Source organism: Bubalus bubalis, chromosome 13 (genome assembly GCF_019923935.1).
Source record: "Bubalus bubalis isolate 160015118507 breed Murrah chromosome 13, NDDB_SH_1, whole genome shotgun sequence".
NCBI lineage: Eukaryota > Metazoa > Chordata > Mammalia > Artiodactyla > Bovidae > Bubalus > Bubalus bubalis.
This window is the reverse complement of record NC_059169.1, coordinates 3124806-3142166: the sequence shown is the minus strand read 5'-3', so window position 1 is coordinate 3142166 and position 17361 is coordinate 3124806. Positions and strand designations below refer to the sequence as shown.

Below are 17361 nucleotides of genomic sequence, written 5' to 3'. Positions count from 1 at the left end.
CAGCTGCTAGCTTCACACAGACGTCCAGCCCAGAGTTCTCCAAAAGTAGCCATCACGGTGTGCACATGAGGCAAATTTTAAACAAAGTCGTCTCACCTTTGTCTTCTGCATCTCTGGAAAGTGACTCACCGTTGATTCAGAGTTTTCTAAATCCTCAAACACTTTGATACTAAGGATAGGGTCTGACGATCACCTGTCTTTTCCATTTTAATCCATTAAACCTACGTGAATGGAGTCACCCCCAGAAGATAGGACCCAGCATGGCAGAGTTTGTCTGTGTCGGCCTGTGTGCGTTCCTGGTGTCCAGCAGAGTCACGGAAGCACTCGAATGGCTGGATCTATCAGCCCAGAACCAGGAGCTGAGCGCTGGCCCTGAGTCAGAGCAGGGCTTTTCTATTAGAATACAAAACTCCAAACCCAAAATACTCTTCCTTGATTTAGATCCAAGAAACAACCGAGATTTATGTTAATAGAGGATTCTGAGCAGATTGCATCTTAATTATTTTGTCAAGAAAATAACCATACGATATTTTAAAAACTTGTTCACCCATAAAAATACCATTTAATATTCATTTTTGGAATGATACTTTCAAAAGAGGTATTATCTGGATATCAGTTTATATGCACAGGAGATTTATAACTCTCTAAGGAAGTAAATAAATACATCTCAGTTGAGTGGAAAAATGTTTTAGAAAGCCTCACATTTTGGAGAGACTAATGACATTTTTACAGATGTTCATAGCAACTTCAGTTTCTTATAAATGTCTTACAAATATAAATACCTTTATGAAGAAAGAGGTCCATAATTTATAAAAATATTTATAATTGACGTCTGTACTGGGATTTATAACTGACATGTATACATATTTTAAATCTTGCCTTTATAAATATATTAACTTTTCCAGTGAGAAGAATAATAGATGCCTATTCTTGTCTAAAACTAGGAATTGAATAAGTTATGTTAGCAATAAGTCCTTTGATTTTACAATTTTTATGATTTGTACATAAAATGGAACTTGCTTCTACCTTTGTATATATTTTTAGTGTTTATAATAAGATTGGCAATCCTGAAACAAAGGATAAAATAATCATACAAATGTTATATCCAAATCTCCTTCCCTTCAAAATTATTTGTATCACACATCTGAGTATCTTGATGGTCAAAGGAGTTATTTGTATTCTCAAATACATTTTGCCCAATTACATAAGAATTGAGACATATTCAGAGGTTTTTTTTTCCTTTGGGTATTTATTTTCCATTGGAAAAAACTGAAAACGCTGTCTGGTTTTCCTCCTACCACTCTGAGCATCAAATATCAACCAGCTCAGTGGTCCACCCTAGGTTCCCTGTGTTCTCAGCATTTCCACGTCCTCAGAGAATCTCACACTTGCAGCTCCAAATACTCTCCATGATCACGGTCCCCAAAGCCCTCTCTTGAGTTTCCCGGCCCATGAGGACCAGTGCCCAGTGGGTTATCTCTGTCCACCTGTCCTCAGCGTCACCTTTGGTACCAAGGGAGTTACCCTCTTCTTTTCCCGTCCCCCGCCTGTCACTCCTTCTGTGTTTTGTCATTGTCTTATCACAAACCTGGGCATGGTCATTTTCCTGCCTGTCTTGTACGTGGGAAACCACTGCGCCCATAGACTCCTCCCTGGTGAATAGCTTCGAGCTGCCCGAGTTGCCACCATGGCCGACCAATCTGTGCATCCTCGGGGTCTGCCCTCACCCCATGATCAGCATTGTGGTGTCCGGATTAACCCATCAGCCTCCTAGCAGAGTCCCCTGGTTCTTAGCCACTCCACTCTCAGCAGTGGGGCTACAGTGAGATTTCTGTATGGACATACAAACAAAGTATTCAATCCACCATCCTTTCCACAGCTGATGACATAAAATGCCTATTCTGTAACACAGTTCATGAGTCCCCATGCGCCAGGAGTTCTGCTTAATTCTCCTTCATGATTTTTCCTATTCCCCCACCAGGTTGGAGGACACCGTGATACTGAACTTCTTTTAATTTCTGGAATAGGCCACCATGTTCATCCTTTTCATGTTCTTTGCTTTTCTTGGAAGTGTTGACTGGTTCACCCTTCCCTGCCCTGCAGCATGGCTCGGAGCCGTCACTTCACTGACTGTCTTTCCTACCTTTCTGGGTCCCAGTGAGATTCCCCCTCAGGCGCCCTGCCTAGCACCTGTATCCGTCCCATCACATCAGTGACCATGTGTTAGAAATGTCTCTAGCATTTGTCCTTGTAGCTCTCCAGTCTGGGAGAACCGAGAGCAATGCTGGTTTCTTGTCTGCAGAGGGCTGGCACAGAGCTCTCAGTTAGTGCTTATTAAGGAGAGCCAGTGAATGTTCCAGTTGTGCAGACGCTTGTCTGTCTCAGTGTGTCACTGAACACATGTGTGAAGAAAGGGTGGGTGAGCACACACCGTGAGACCCCTGGGCCGACGGGAGACATGTTCAGGTGGAGATCCAGGAGACAGCTGGGCGCGTGCAGGTGGGGCTGGATATAGAGGCTTTTGATGGACGAGCCAAAGAAACTGCACAGGATGGAGAGGGAGCCCCATGAAGGGCAGAACATGTTAGCGGTCCAAAGAGGCCATCGAGGAGTCTGTACACTTGACGGTTTTCAGATGGTCCTGAGTTAAGACACGTTTACTCAGGAAGATGTAGCGTGTGAGCCAGTGAGTGGAGGGTACATATAAATTCTGAATTCCCGGAGACCTTTAACATATAATTTCTCTTTATTAAGTGAAACAATCTCTTTTAGCTTCTGAACTAGGAATTTGGCTGTCTTTGAACACTCATTTTATTTTTTTACTTTTTAAAGAAGTCATTTAAAATGACCATCAAGGAATTAATTTTGGTGAACTTATCCAAACCGAAATATAATTATCCAAGGAATGAGTAAAGTCCATAGCCAGTGTGAATTTAAATTTCAGCTTAAATACATTTTCTATCAGCCATGTAGAGCCTCCTTACACACACACACACACACTCAGGCACACGCACGCAGAACATCAGTCACCTTACTACCCTTTGATCCTTTTGGTGATTATAAAGCCTCTGTAATAGTGAAGGGGCGTCCTTGTTCGGTTCCACACTTCACTACTCGCATTGAAGTCATTTACTGCCAAGATCTTTTCTGAGGTTAAGACACATGTTCCAGACTACTCTGAGAGTGAAATCACCACTACCCTGCTTAATTTAGTTCTGGAGCATGCCTCCTTGATTTCCAAGCGGAAGCTCTCGGGAATTACTGACTTTCAAAAAAAAAGAATGGAATTCCCCAAGCGAGAGAAGCTTCTTCATTCCACAGATGAATGTTTGTTTTTTACAGGCCTGAAATAAAATGGAAGTACTTTTTGTTGTTAAAGATTTTCATGTAGGAAACCATTTGCTTTGATGACTTAAATGCTCTCTGCAGGTACAGGGGAAGCTGTGGAGGGAGGGAGGTTGTTTTCTCTCTGGAGTGCCGTGAAGAGTGAATTGAATTTAGAAAATGCAGAGTGATTGCTAGACTCTCCCGACAATCTGACAATTTTGCCGAGACGTAAAAGCCTTTAGGTGCTGCCGTTTTTTCCAAATTGTGAAAATCAAGAGTGATGTTACTTAGTTCTTGGCTTTGCGTTTCTGTCTTTCCTTTCTCCTGTTCTTCCACTTTCCCTTCCTCCCTCACTCCACTCTGTTCTCTCTGCCGCCCATCCTTTCCTCCCAACCTCCCTTCCTTTCTTATGGTTGAAAAGCAAGCAGATCTCTCACATTTTTAATATAAAACAAAACTCTTTCCTAACCCACTTTAATGTGCTGGGACCCTGCTTTATGTATTATATCTTTTCAGATTTCAAGAGAACATCCGCATCTTTAGTAAACTGTGTATATTTTGAAATAAAAATAAACCCTAGATAGAAGCAGTCTGCTGTAACATGATTATATTTCATGTTCTGTAAAGCCAAACCCTGATTTGGGATGGACCTGTGGGAGAGCTAGCGAGGGGACAGACTATTTAGAATGTAGTTCATTTTTGAATGAGAGCACTAACAAATCAGTAAGTGGTGGGTGGGGAAATACTCGGGGGTGTTTGGACAGAGTGCTTGTGTGGGTGGAGAATGACCCTCAAGTGTTGCAAAAACAACAAAGCCACAGACCAGAAAAGCCAGCCCCTTTTTAATCAATATAATAAACCAAGAAATGGAAGGACAAAGTTAGGAAGAGAAAGAATAAAAATTCCAAAGGAATCTCCCAAAATTAAAAAAAAACAAAAAACAAAACAAGAACCATTAAATTGTTCACAGTATTTCATTAAAAGCATAAAATATATAGAAATCTTCTTTCAAAATATGTGTAAGATTTATACATTAGAAACTATTTAACAATATAATATAAATATGAAACAATGTAATAAAGGCTAAAGAAGATCTAAATAAATGGGGCAGTAAGCCATATTCATGTATTGAGATGAATATTACTGAGACGCTGTTACTGACCCTTTCAAATCTGGCCGCAGAAAGGATCCTCCTGCCTACTTCACTCACAGCAATAGAACAGGGGTTGAGCAGCTGGTTCAGAACCAAGGGGAGCTTCTTCTTTTTTGTTAATTTAAGTAGAGTTGATTTACGATGTTGTGTGTGTCTGGTCTATAGCAAAGTGATTCAGTGACACATGGTTACTGATTTTAGTATTCTTTCCCTCTATGGTCTATTACAGGATATTGAGTATAGTCCCCTGTGTGGAAGCTTTGTTCTCCGATCAGAGGACGGAGAGGTGTGGGCAGGGCTGGTTTATGGGGATCTTTCGGTAGGAGAGGAGAAGTTCAGGGTGAGCACAGTCGCTTTGCTCACGGCTCCAATGCCAAGTGAAGATTTCTGCACATAGCCTATCACCACCGCCATCTTGAACAAGGCGTACATCAAGAGATATAAACTAGAGTATTTATAACAACATTATTTGTAAGTATAGATGAATGATTGCTGTGGCTTGAACGTCCACCAGGAGGAAGGTGGCTAAAATGTGATATGTTTGTACAAGGCAATCTGTGCAGCCAAACAGAGGAATGAAGGGTTGTTAAACCCATCACCTCCAAGGATGCTCAGAAATGCAGTATTATTTCTTGAAAGTAAAGCACAGAAGAATTCATACATCAGGACTTTCGTTTCTATAAATGTCAAAAACATATGAAGCCAGCATTGAAAGAGACACATGTACCCCAATGTTCATTGAAGCACTGTTTATAATAGCCAGGACATGGAAGCAACCTAGATGTCCATCAGCAGATGAATGGATAAGAAAGCTGTGGTACATATACACAATGGAGTATTACTCAGCAATTAGAAAGAATACGTTTGAATCAGTTCTAATGAGGGTTAGAACTGGAGCCTATTATACAGAGTGAAGTAAGCCAGAAAGAAAAACACCAATATAGTATACTAACACATATATATGGAATTTAGAAAGATGGTAACAATAACCCTGTATACGAGACAGCAAAAAAGACACTGATGTATAGAACAGTCTTTTGGACTCTGTGGGAGAGGGAGAGGGAGAGGGTGGGATGATTTGGGAGAATGGCATTGAAACATGTATAATATCATGTATGAAACGAGTCGCCAGTCCAGGTTCGATGCACGATACTGGATGCTTGGGGCTGGGGCACTGGGACGACCCAGAGGGATAGTGTGGGGAGGGAGGAGGGAGGAGGGTTCAGGATGGGGAACACATGTATACCTGTGGCGGATTCATTTTGATATATGACAAAACCAATACAATATTGTAAAGTTAAAAAATAAAATAAAATTAAAAAAAAACCAACTTAAAAAAAAAAAACAACATATGAAGCCAAGTGATATGTTGATTAGGGGCCCTCCCATACCTAGGGACTAAGCCTGCAGAGTAAGCATGGTAATGGATAACACAAAATTCAGGACAGTGGCCAACTCTGGGAAGTAGGAACAGGGATAATTTGGGAGAAGAACACACAGAAATACCATGAATGACGTTTTTAAACCTTGAGTGCGTGGGACTCTACTCGTTATTTGCTCTCTCAGTGGTATATATCCATTATATATACTCTTTGTATGTATCATGTGTCTTAAAATAAACTTAAAAAATATATTACTCTCTCATCAAGGTGCTTTATTCTGATAACTTGAGATGAAGTTCTTCTAATTGTCCAGTGGGACCTTAGGTTCCTGTTCAGCCCTGGTGCTGTAATGGATGGAGAGAAATGAGAAGTGTGACTTTCATGAATTGCTAAAACACAGCACTCGTTTAGTGGCTAACTCACGTGCAACTATTTTTTGTGACTCCATAGACTAGCCCACCAGACTCCTTTGTCCATGGAATTTCCCAGGCAGTGATAATGAGTGAGTTGCCACTTCCTTCCCCAAAACAAAGCACACTATAACGTATAAACCCTCCCGTGTGTGTGTGTGTGTGTGTGTGCACGCTAAGTCACTCTAGTCATGTCCAACTCTTTGCGACTGTATTCTGCCAGGCAACTCTGTCCATGGGATTCTCTAGGCAAGAATACTGGAGCATGTTGCCATTTCTCCTCTAAGGGAACTTCCTGACCCAGGGATAGAACTCACATCTCCAGTTTGTCCTGCATTAGAGGTGGCTTGCTTATTGCTGAGCCATCAGGGAAGCCCCATTCCCTCTCAAACAATGCCCTAAAATAAACCTGAGAAATGTTAAGTGAACCTTTTCAAATCCTCAATGATTTAACCCTTATTTGATGAATAATATTTTATATGAATGTGTTCATTGATGAAACAGTTTGAATGTCATTTAAAAAAAAAAAATGACTAAGGACTGGGAGCAGAGAGTAAGAAACCTCTGGGGCAGTAGGTCACACATTCCCCTTCCGTCTGTGCCCCTGGAGGATGGTGGCTGTGGACACTTTGCCGCTGAATCCTGAGCATCCAGCGTAATCGTTACTACGTCAGTTACCTTTCCTGTTTCAGGCGAACCTGGTGAAGCTTCTTCTGATGCATCAAGCAAATCCACACCTTCTGAACTGCCATGAGGAGAAGGCTTCGGGTAAGCCATGAACATCATAACGGGCCCCTTTCCGTCATCCTGGAGTGGCTGGCCCATCTCTGCCCCAGCCACGGCATGAGTCAGTGTCTCCTGGGACGCTTTGTGAATCCTCCCCACCCCCCACTTCACGCCAGCCAAGCATGTGTCACTGATTCCTGCACACTGCTCTGCTACGGGAGTCTCTTAGAGGACAGTTAGCCTTTACTGAAGTGACTTAGCAGCGGCGGCAGCAGCAGCAGCAGCGTTTACAGGGATCATTGCATTGTACTGCACTGCAATGTGCTTTTGAGGCTTTAAATTTTCTGGGCAGTGATTCTTGCACTGTCGCTCACTTTAAAATACATTTTCTAGAATACATGCTTGTTCCTTAGGGTATTCTAAAATGGTAATAGTATTTTTTTCTTTCTGCACAAATATTTATACTGCAGGCAATAAAGACTAGTGTTACCAACCAAATTTAAAACTTTGACAATCTTAATGTTGCTTATTTTCTAATAAATACCTTTTGAAGTTTTCTAGAGTTCTTTCTGCCACTCTTTTAAAACCTGAGTGCTACATTAATTTTCTAATTTTTAAAAGTTGACAACAATGTTACTACCTGTAAGGTGTTTTAGTATATTAAAAAATAAAAGTTCTAAGTAACAAAGAGAAAAATCTAGCAAAAGTAACAAAATGATATAAAGTTTTTGAAAGTAGTAATTGATCTGAATAACATAAATATACTTATTCTTCTCATTTTTATTCCTCTAGTGACCTAAAAGCTTGTCATGCCTGAACTTAATTTCATTTCAATCACCTTGGGTGTCTCAAGGCGAAGTATGATTACCTGATAAACCTCCAAGTTAAGACACAATGCTCTATTTCTTATTTTATTGGAATTAAGTATCATTGTCTAATGTTTATTCATCTAATTTGCTGAAAATAGACTGAAGACTTAACTAACCACTGTAAGATAGCTTAATAGTTTCAAACTTCAGAATCACGTTAATATTAATGATAGGGTAGTAATCTTACCATTATCTACAAAAATATGTGCTTAATGGTAAATATGAAAAGAGTAAATAGAAATTTGTAGCTTTTTCCATTTCTTTTCCAAACATTTTTATTGGAAATTCAAGTCATGTCTTCTGTTAACTCTAGTTCTAATAGAAGGTGACGTTTTTCCAGGATCGTAATTCTGGCGTTTCTCCCGGAGAATAGTGTATATGATTGACCTCAGACTGCAGGGACCCCTGTCTGTCACACTTTGACCTTTCAGGTCTAGTATCAACTTGCCAAAAAAGAGAGACCCAAGGCGATTGGCAGGGACAGTCCCAGAGCCCCAGGAGCGACTAACCTGCTGGTCTAGACTCGCCCCGGCCGCCGCAGGCCTTGTGTCTGATGAGCCTCAGACAGTTTTGCCTGCTTTGCTCACGCAGCGTCTGGCATCCGCGTAATCCTTTTTCCATGCCGTGTTGATCACAGGGGACATCGTGATGGGTGCAAAGTAGATTCTTAGTAAACATTGCTGATTGAATGAAAATACTTCTCACACACACGAGGGACAGAGGACTTTGAGGCAGTGAGAAGCTTCAAGCAGACACAGGGTACACTGCATCTCATGCAACTGTAAGAGCGAGGAGTTAGATAATAGTGCAAAGGACAGTGAGCGACACCCATTCGCCTGAGCACAGAAAAACCATTTCATCACTGCTACATTCTATTCTTGCTATTTTGTGTTCTTTGAATTTGGAATGAACACATGAAGGATTATCTAGGGGTTAAAAGCAGTTTGACGTAGCACTGTTTCTTGGTACAGAAATAATCTCCCGAGATGAGGGCCCTGAGCTGTCTCCTACTCATTACACAGGAATGATTTAATCTAAGGCAAATGATAATCAAATCCTGGCTTAAATATCTTCTTGCAGTAGGTGAGTTACTTCACCCAGCCTGTAAAGCCATATAACTCAAGTTCATGGACACGGGAGGTTACACAATTTAGTTGTGAGAGTCCAAAAGGAGCAGCTGTGGCCATCAGGTTTCTAATTGTTATTAATGTGACTTTTTCTTCAGGATGTGCTGATTTTCAGTTTCAGTTGCTAACAAGCGTAAATCTGATTAATGCACATCTATAGTGCTGCCCGAGAATGTTCGGATGTCGTTGTTAATGTGTGATTTGTAGGGAAATATGATTATTTTTATTTCTTATTGAAAGTGAAAACTAGGCTATGGAGAGAGGCCAGACCCACTGTTTTTTAAAGGCACAACCGAGTATTTACTCGTCCATCTGCCCACTTAGAAGAATGCCTGTAGAATGCCTGTTGCCTGTTTTATAAGCGCCCAGTTGTTGGGAGGGTACAGCTCTTTTCCTCTCTTGACTCATATTCACCAGGATGAAGGGATATTCTCATGGAAGAAAACCGACTTTAAGTTCTGTCAAGCCCGGCTTCTCAGTGATTTCGCATTTTACCCGTGACCACTCCATGAACGTTATTTTTGTATTTATTCTTTTCATTTGTAATTAAATATGCACTCACTGATGTACCAAGGAATGGTCTTTCACAATGGTGACGCTGCCATTGCATTCCCACCGTGGACTTTTCATGTTTTTCGTTTTGCTTCGTGTGTTGATAAGTCGTAGCATGGTAAGCGTAGCAGGGTCATTGAAAGGGAGTGGTTTCCTGTGACGTTAGCACTCACTGGCTCCCATCGCCTCTTGGTTTCTTGCAGACGTCGCCGCGTCGGAGTTGATTGAGGAAATGCTGCTGAAGGCCGAGTCTGCCTGGGAAGGAAAAACGCAGGCGTCTCTCTGTGTTCAGACCTTGGCCCAAGAGGACCCTTATGAAGAGATCGTCCCTGACCTTCCGGTCCTTCCCAGCAAGCTGTGAGTGCCTCCTCCCTGATCACAAAGTCATCGACCTCACTCCCGAGGACTCAGTCTTCCTCCTTGGGCATCCTCTCTAGTCACCTGTCATCTTTCAGTGAACGTTAAGCCTGTCTCGCAGCCAAAAGTTAGAGCCTGCCTATCGGTGTTTGCTGAAAGATGCTTGTGGACAGTAGATAAGTCAGGCGTGAAAACCCTCTGATGTTTAAGCATCACCATTTCAGTCCTTCATGCAGTTTGTCATCATGAGACCAATGATAGCATTTTTAACTACATTCCATATTTCTAACTGAACCAATAACTATCTAACGAGAAACCAAGAGATTTCCAGTAACTATCATCATGGCTAAATTTGCTCAAGTAGGGAATATTAATACAAATGAAGTGAAGTGAAGGTCACTCAGTCGTGTCTGACTCTTTGTGACCCCATGGACTATATAGTCCGTGGAATTCTCCAGGCCAGAATCCTGGAGTGGGCAGCCTTTCCCTTCTCTGGGGGATCTTCTTGACCCAGGGATCAAACCCAGATCTCCCACATTGCAGGTGGATTCTTTACCAGATGAGCCACAAGGGAAGCCCTGGAATACTGGAGTGGATAACCTATCCCTTCTCCAGGGATCTTCACGACCCAGGAATCAAAGCAGGGTCTCTGCATTGCAGGCGGGTTCTTTACCAACTAAGCTATGAGGGAATTAATACAAATAGTCACTGTTTTCTGTCTTAAGTATAAAACTAATGATTTCTTACTATCTAAAGTATGTCCTAAAGACTGACACATGCTATAAACAAGGTGAAACTTAAAAACATTATGCTAAATGAAGAAAGTCAGACACAGGAGGCCACATAGTGTATTACTGAATTTATAATGAAATGCCTGGGATTAGCAAATGCACCGAGACAGAAGGTACATTAGTAGTTGGATGAGCAGGGTGAGGGGAAAATGGGAAGTAACTCTGAATGGATATGGGGTTTCTTTAGGGAAATGATGGAAATTTTCTGGAAGTAGATGAGATGGTTACACACATTTGTGAACGTGCTAAAAAGCACTGACTTGTACTCCATGAAAGTGTGAATTTTGTGCTACATAGATTATATCTCGGTAAGATACATGCACGAGGGAAAAATATTTCAGACTAAAGCAAAAATCTGCTGCATACAATCAGTGGGACCTTGAGGAAGGTGCTTCCCATCTCTGAATCTGTTTTGTCAGGCAGTGGAGATTAAGTCTAATGTTAAGACTTTCTTCGGGGATAAAATCAAAAATTATATTGAAGAGCAACTCAAGTGACAGGTAAACTTGTTTAGTTTAACAACTAAGATATTTTGTAAAGTTTCTTTTATCATTCATGATTTTATCTTTGTAGTGTTAGAAATAAATATGAACTGGAATAAACAGGATGAAAATAACTAGGTATAGTTATGTTTTAAGGCAAAAATTCTTAATTTCTATAGTTGACTTTCAGACCTTGTTTTAGTGTGGGAAGAAAAAATGTGGACATCTGAAGTCTCCTTGGGCAAACTTTGGGAGATAGTGAGGGACAGGGAAGCCTGGTGTGCTGCAGTCCATGGGGTCCCAAAGGGTCAGACACGACTGAGCAGCTGAACAAAAACAACAACCTCAGCTATAAAGAAGCCCACAAACATTATGAATGAGAACACTTTCTTTAAAGCTGGTAAATGCGTGTATTTTTTAGAGAAAAAATAAGACTAGCTGTTGATTTTTATCACAGTTTCACAGTGGTGATTGATTTGGGCAACAATTTACTGAGCTACGTTGGGACATTTTCAAGTAGAGGCCATGCATGAAGTGAATCAGACAATTGACATGATTGACAGGAAACAGAAATGTATTTCTTTAAAAATCTCTTAGGCGTCATTTACAAAGCAGCATTTCTCTCCTAACCACCAGTATTGTGGGAGTCAGTGGTTACAACATCCAGCGTCTGGGGCGGGTTTGGGTCTCTGTCTGCTCTCCTCACCGTTGCTGAGATCTTCTGCAAGCTCCCCTCCTTTTTTTTCCCCTTTCCTTATTTTTCCCAGGACAGATCAGGGCATATTCATTGATAGGAGAAGCATAGAGTTATAAAGAACTTAAAATGTCTTCTCTCCTCCATATAATCTACAGTTTCTCTTCTATAATTTTTTCTTCTCCCACTTTTTATCTCTAGTCCTCGTTATGAAGATTTAACAAATAAAACCTCATCTGAATTACAGTTGCCCATCTTTCTTCATCATTTAAACCCCCAGCTTCCTATTTCCTTTAAAAAAATTAATTTATTTTAATTGGAGGCTACTTACTTTACAATATTGTGGTGGGTTTTTGCCATGCATCGACATGAATCAGCCACAGGTGTACCTGTGTCCCCTGCTCCAAAGCCTCCCTCCCACCTCCCTCCCCATCCCATCCCTCTGGGTTGTCCCAGTGCACCAGCTTTGAGAGCCCTGTTTCATGCATCAAACTTGGACTGGTCATCTATTTCACATATGGTAATATACATGTTTCAATGCTATTCTCTCAAATCATTGTGCCCTCACCTTCTCCCAGAGTCCAAAAGTCTGTTCTTTATATTTGTGTTTATTTTACTGTCTTGTACATAGGGTTGTCATTACCATCTTTCTAAATTTCATATAAATGTGTTAATATACTGTATTGGTGTTTTTCTTTCTGACTTACTTCACTCTGTATAATAGGCTCCAGTTTTATCCACCTCATTAGAACTGACTCAAATGTGTTCTTTTTAATAGCTTGAGTAATATTCCATTGTGTTTATATACCAAAACTTTCTTATCCATTCTTCTACCAATAAACATCTAGCTCACCTCCATGTCCTGGCTATTATAAACAGTGCTGCGATGAACATTGGGGTACAGGTGTCTCTTTCAATTCTGGTTTCCTTTCTCTTTCAGTTCTTGTTTCCTCAGTGTGTATGCCCAGCAGTGGGATTGCTGGGTCATATGGCAGTTCTATTTCCAGGTTTTTTAAGGAATCTCCATACTATTGTCCATAGTGGCCATACTAGTTTGGATTCCCACCAACACACCCTCTCCAGCATTTATTGTTTGTAGACTTTTTTGGTAGCAGCCATTCTGACCAGCATGAAATGGTACTTTACTGTGGTTTTGATTTGCATTTCTCTGATAATGAGTGATGCTCAGCATCTTTTCATGTGTTTTTTAGCCATCTGTATATCTTCATTGGAGAAATGTCTGTTTAGTTCTTTGGCCCATTTTTTGATTGGGTCATTTATTTTTCTGGTATTGAGCTGCATGAGCTGCTTGTATATTTTTGAGATTAATTCTCTGTCAGTTGTTTCATTTACTATTATTTTCTCTCATTCTTAAGGTTGTCTTTTCACCTTGCTAATGGTTTCCTTCATTGTGCAAAAGCTTTTAATTGGGTCCCATTGGTTTATTTTTGCTTTTATTTCCATTACTCTGGGAGGTGGATCATAAAGGATCTTGCTATGATTTCTGAGCAAGCAAGTGAGTGTTCTGCCTATGTTTTCCTCATTTTATAGTTTCTGGTCTTACATTTATATCTTTAATCCATTTTGAGTTTATTTTTGTGTATGGTGTTAGAAAGGGTTCTAGTTTCATTCTTCTACAGGTGGTTGACCAGGTTTCCCAGCACCACTTGTTAAAGAGATTGTCTTGTATATTCTTGCCTCCTTTATCAAAAATAAGATGTCCATAGGTGTGGGATTCATTTCTGTGCTTTCTGTTTTATTCCATTGATCTATATTTCTGTCTTTGTGCCAGTACCATACTGTCTTGATGACTATAGCTTTGCAGTATAGTCTGGAATCAGGCAGGTTGACTCCTCCAGTTCCATTCTTCTTTCTCAAGATTGCTTTGGCTATTTGAGGTTTTTTGTGTTTCCATACAAATTGTGAAATTATTTGTTCTAATTCTGTGAAAAATACCTTTGGTAGCTTGATAAGTATTGCATTGAATCGACAGATTGCTTTGGATAGTATACTCACTTTCACTATATTGATTATTCTGATCCATGAACATGGTATACTTATCCATCTATTTGTCTCATCTTTGATTTTTTTCATCAGTGTTTTATAGTTTTCTATATATAGGTCTTTTGTTTGCTTAGGTAAATTTATTCCTACATATTTTATTCTTTTTGTTGCAATGGTGAATGGATTGCTTCCTTAATTTCTCTTTCTGTTTTCTCATTGTTAGTGTACAGGAATGCAAGGGATTTCTATGTATTAATTTTATATCCTGCAACTTTATTCATTGATTAGCTCTAGTAATTTTTTGGTGGTGTCTGTAGGGTTTTCTATGTAGAGGATCATCTGCAAGCAATGAGAGTTTTACTTCTTTTCCAATCTGAATTCCTTTCATTTCTTTTACTTCTCTGATTGCTGTGGCTAAAATTTCCAAAACTGTGTTGAATAGTAGTGGTGAAAGTGGGCATCCTTGTCTTGTTCCTGACTTTAGAGGAAATGTTCTCAATTTTTTGCCACTGAAGATAATACTTGCTGTGGGTTTATTGTAGATGGCTTTTATTATGTTGAGGTATGTTCCTTCTTTGCCTACTTTCTGGAGAGCTTTTATCATAAATGGGTGTTTAATTTTGCAAAGGCTTTCTCTGCATCTATTGAGATAATCATATCTCAAATTGAACTTTATCTCAATTTGTTAATGTGGTGTATCACATTGATTGATTTGCAGATATTGAGGAATCCTTGCTTCCCTTGGATAAAGCCCACTTGGTCATGATGTATGATCTTTTTAGTATGTTGTTGGATTCCGTTTGCTAGAATTTTGTTGAGGCTCCCATCACCCTAATACCAAAACCAGACAAAGAAAGAAAACTACCTTTTGCCTTCAGGGGAAAGGTAAAATGAACAAGTCAACTTAGCAATGCAAAAGGAAATAGGATCTTTGCATCTCTGTTCATCAGTGATATTGGCCTGTAGTTTTCTTTGTCTGGTTTTGGTATTAGGGTGATGGCGGCCTCAACAAAATCCTCGCTCACGGTCCTTGCCGTCTTCTGTGAACTCGCTTTCCTAACAGAGATGCCCATAGGATTAGAACAAGACGGGGCCACTGTTTTCCATCTGTCCATGTCTTATCCACCCAACCCTTTGACCTGGTTCACTCTGAGCATCTAAAATCCAATGATGCAATTTCAGGATAAGGATGGGGGCTTTGAGCCAGCCTAACCTCTGTTCCTTGTTGATAAACATACTGATACACTAGGATGATAATGTGCCCTTGCTCCATGGAAAGAGGGCACAGGACCTGACTTTAGGGCCCTCCAAGACCTTACCGTGTGTGTCTGTTTATCTTGGTCTGTATACTTCATGTTGAAGCTCCCAAAAAGTTGGTTTGAGATGTTATGGGAAAACCCAAATGAAGTTTGTAGCCATGCAGTTTTAAGTATAAGGCTTTCTTGAGTCATTCCAGGGAACCATCTAACCTGAGAAAGTTTGAGGGAACACCTGAATTTGCAGCTAGTTGGCTCCAAAGTGCAGGTGGCCTGGGAATGCCCAGACCTGTGGCTGACATCCGAAGTGGGACTGACTTGCTGAGGACAGTGCCCTTACCTTGGGGGTTCATGCTGACTCTTGGTGGTCCATCTGTGTCGGAAACACACTGTCGTACAACACAGGATGATTCGGGTGGCCCGTGTCTTGTGGGCTTGTTCTCAGTGATTAAGCGACTGTGTAACTCCTGACGTATTCAGAAACTCCCTTCGTAATGCACAGCACTTCTGGATTCAGCTTACTTTAAGAGACTTTTTTAAAGTTTCTTTGGTGATAATTGTTGAGAACTCCTCTAAGGTGAATGAGACTATCCTCAGATGAATGTCTTCAGATCAAATCAGATCAGTCGCTCAGTCTTGTCCGACTCTTTGAGACCCCATGAATCGCAGCACGCCAGGCCTCCCTGTCCATCACCAGCTCCCGGAGTTCACTGAGACTCATGTCCAAGTCAGTGATGCCATCCAGCCATCTCATCCTCTGTCGTCCCCTTCTCCTCTTGCCCCCAATCCCTCCCAGCATCAGAGTCTTTTCCAATGAGTCAACTCTTTGCATGAGGTGGCCAAAATACTGGAGTTTCAGCTTTAGCATCATTCCTTCCAAAGAACACCCAGGGCTGATCTCCTTCAGAATGGACCGGTTGGATCTCCTTGCAGTCCAAGGGACTCTCAAGAGTCTTCTCCAACACCACAGTTCAAAAGCATCAATTCTTCAGCACTCAGCCTTCTTCACAGTCCAACTCTCACATCCATACATGACCACAGGAAAAACCATAGCCTTGACTAGATGAACCTTTGTTAACAAAGTAATGTCTCTGCTTTTGAATATGCTATCTAGGTTGGTCATAACTTTCCTTCCAAGGAGTAAGCGTCTTTTAATTTCATGGCTGCAGTCAACATCTGCAGTGATTTTGGAGCCCAGAAAAATAAAGTCTGACACTGTTTCCACTGTTTCCCCATCTATCTCCCATGAAGTGATGGGACCGGATGCCATGATCTTTGTTTTCTGAATGTTGAGCTTTAAGCCAACTTTTTAACTCTCCACTTTCACTTTCATCAAGAGGCTTTTTAGTTCCTCTTCACTTTCTGCCATAAGGGTGGTGTCATCTGCATATCTGAGCTTATTGATATTTCTCCCGGCAATCTTGATTCCAGCTTGTGTTTCTTCCAGTCCAGCATTTCTCATGATGTACTCTGCATATAAGTTAAATAAACAGGGTGACAATATACAGCCTTGATGTACTCCTTTTCTTATTTGGAACCAGTCTGTTCTTCCATGTCCAGTTCTAACTGTTGCTTCCTGACCTGCATACAAATTTCTCAAGAGGCAGATCAGGTGGTCTGGTATTCCCATCTCTTTCAGAATTTTCCACAGTTGATTGTGATCCACATAGTCAAAGGCTTTGGCATAGTCAATAAAGCAGAAGTAGATGTTTTTCTGGAACTCTCTTACTTTTTCAATAATCCAGAGGATGTTGACAATTTGATCTCTGATTCCTCTGCCTTTTCTAAAACCAGCTTGAACATCAGGAAGTTCACGGTTCACATATTGCTGAAGCCTGGCTTGGAGAATTTTGAGCATTACTTTACTAGCGTGTGAGATGAGTGCAATTGTGCGGTAGTTTGAGCATTCTTTGGCATTGCCTTTCTTTGGGATTGGAATGAAAACTGCCCTTTTCCAGTCCTGTGGCCACTGCTGAGTTTTCCAAATTTGCTGGCATATTGAGTGCAGCACTTTCACAGCATCATCTTTCAGGATTTGGAATAGCTCAACTGGAATTCCATCACCTCCACTAGCTTTGTTCATAGTGATGCTTTCTAAGGCCCACTTGACTTCACATTCCAGGATGTCTGGCTCTAGGTGAGTGATCACACCATCGTGATTATCTGGGTTATGAAGATCTTTTTTGTACAGTTCTTCTGTATATTCTTGCCACCTCTTCTTAATATCTTCT

At 40.8% G+C, this 17361-nt stretch overlaps 1 protein-coding gene across 2 annotated transcripts in view; it reads left to right on the top strand.

The window, feature by feature from the left end:
* Positions 1 to 17361, top strand: part of MYO16 (myosin XVI) — a 517517-nt gene that overhangs the window by 219202 nt on the left and 280954 nt on the right. For both annotated transcript variants that reach the window (XM_044927086.2, XM_044927087.2), the window contains exons 8-9: positions 6965 to 7040; positions 9750 to 9903. In XM_044927086.2, the coding sequence (XP_044783021.2) occupies positions 6965 to 7040; positions 9750 to 9903 (230 nt within the window). The remainder of the gene's footprint in view (positions 1 to 6964; positions 7041 to 9749; positions 9904 to 17361) is intronic.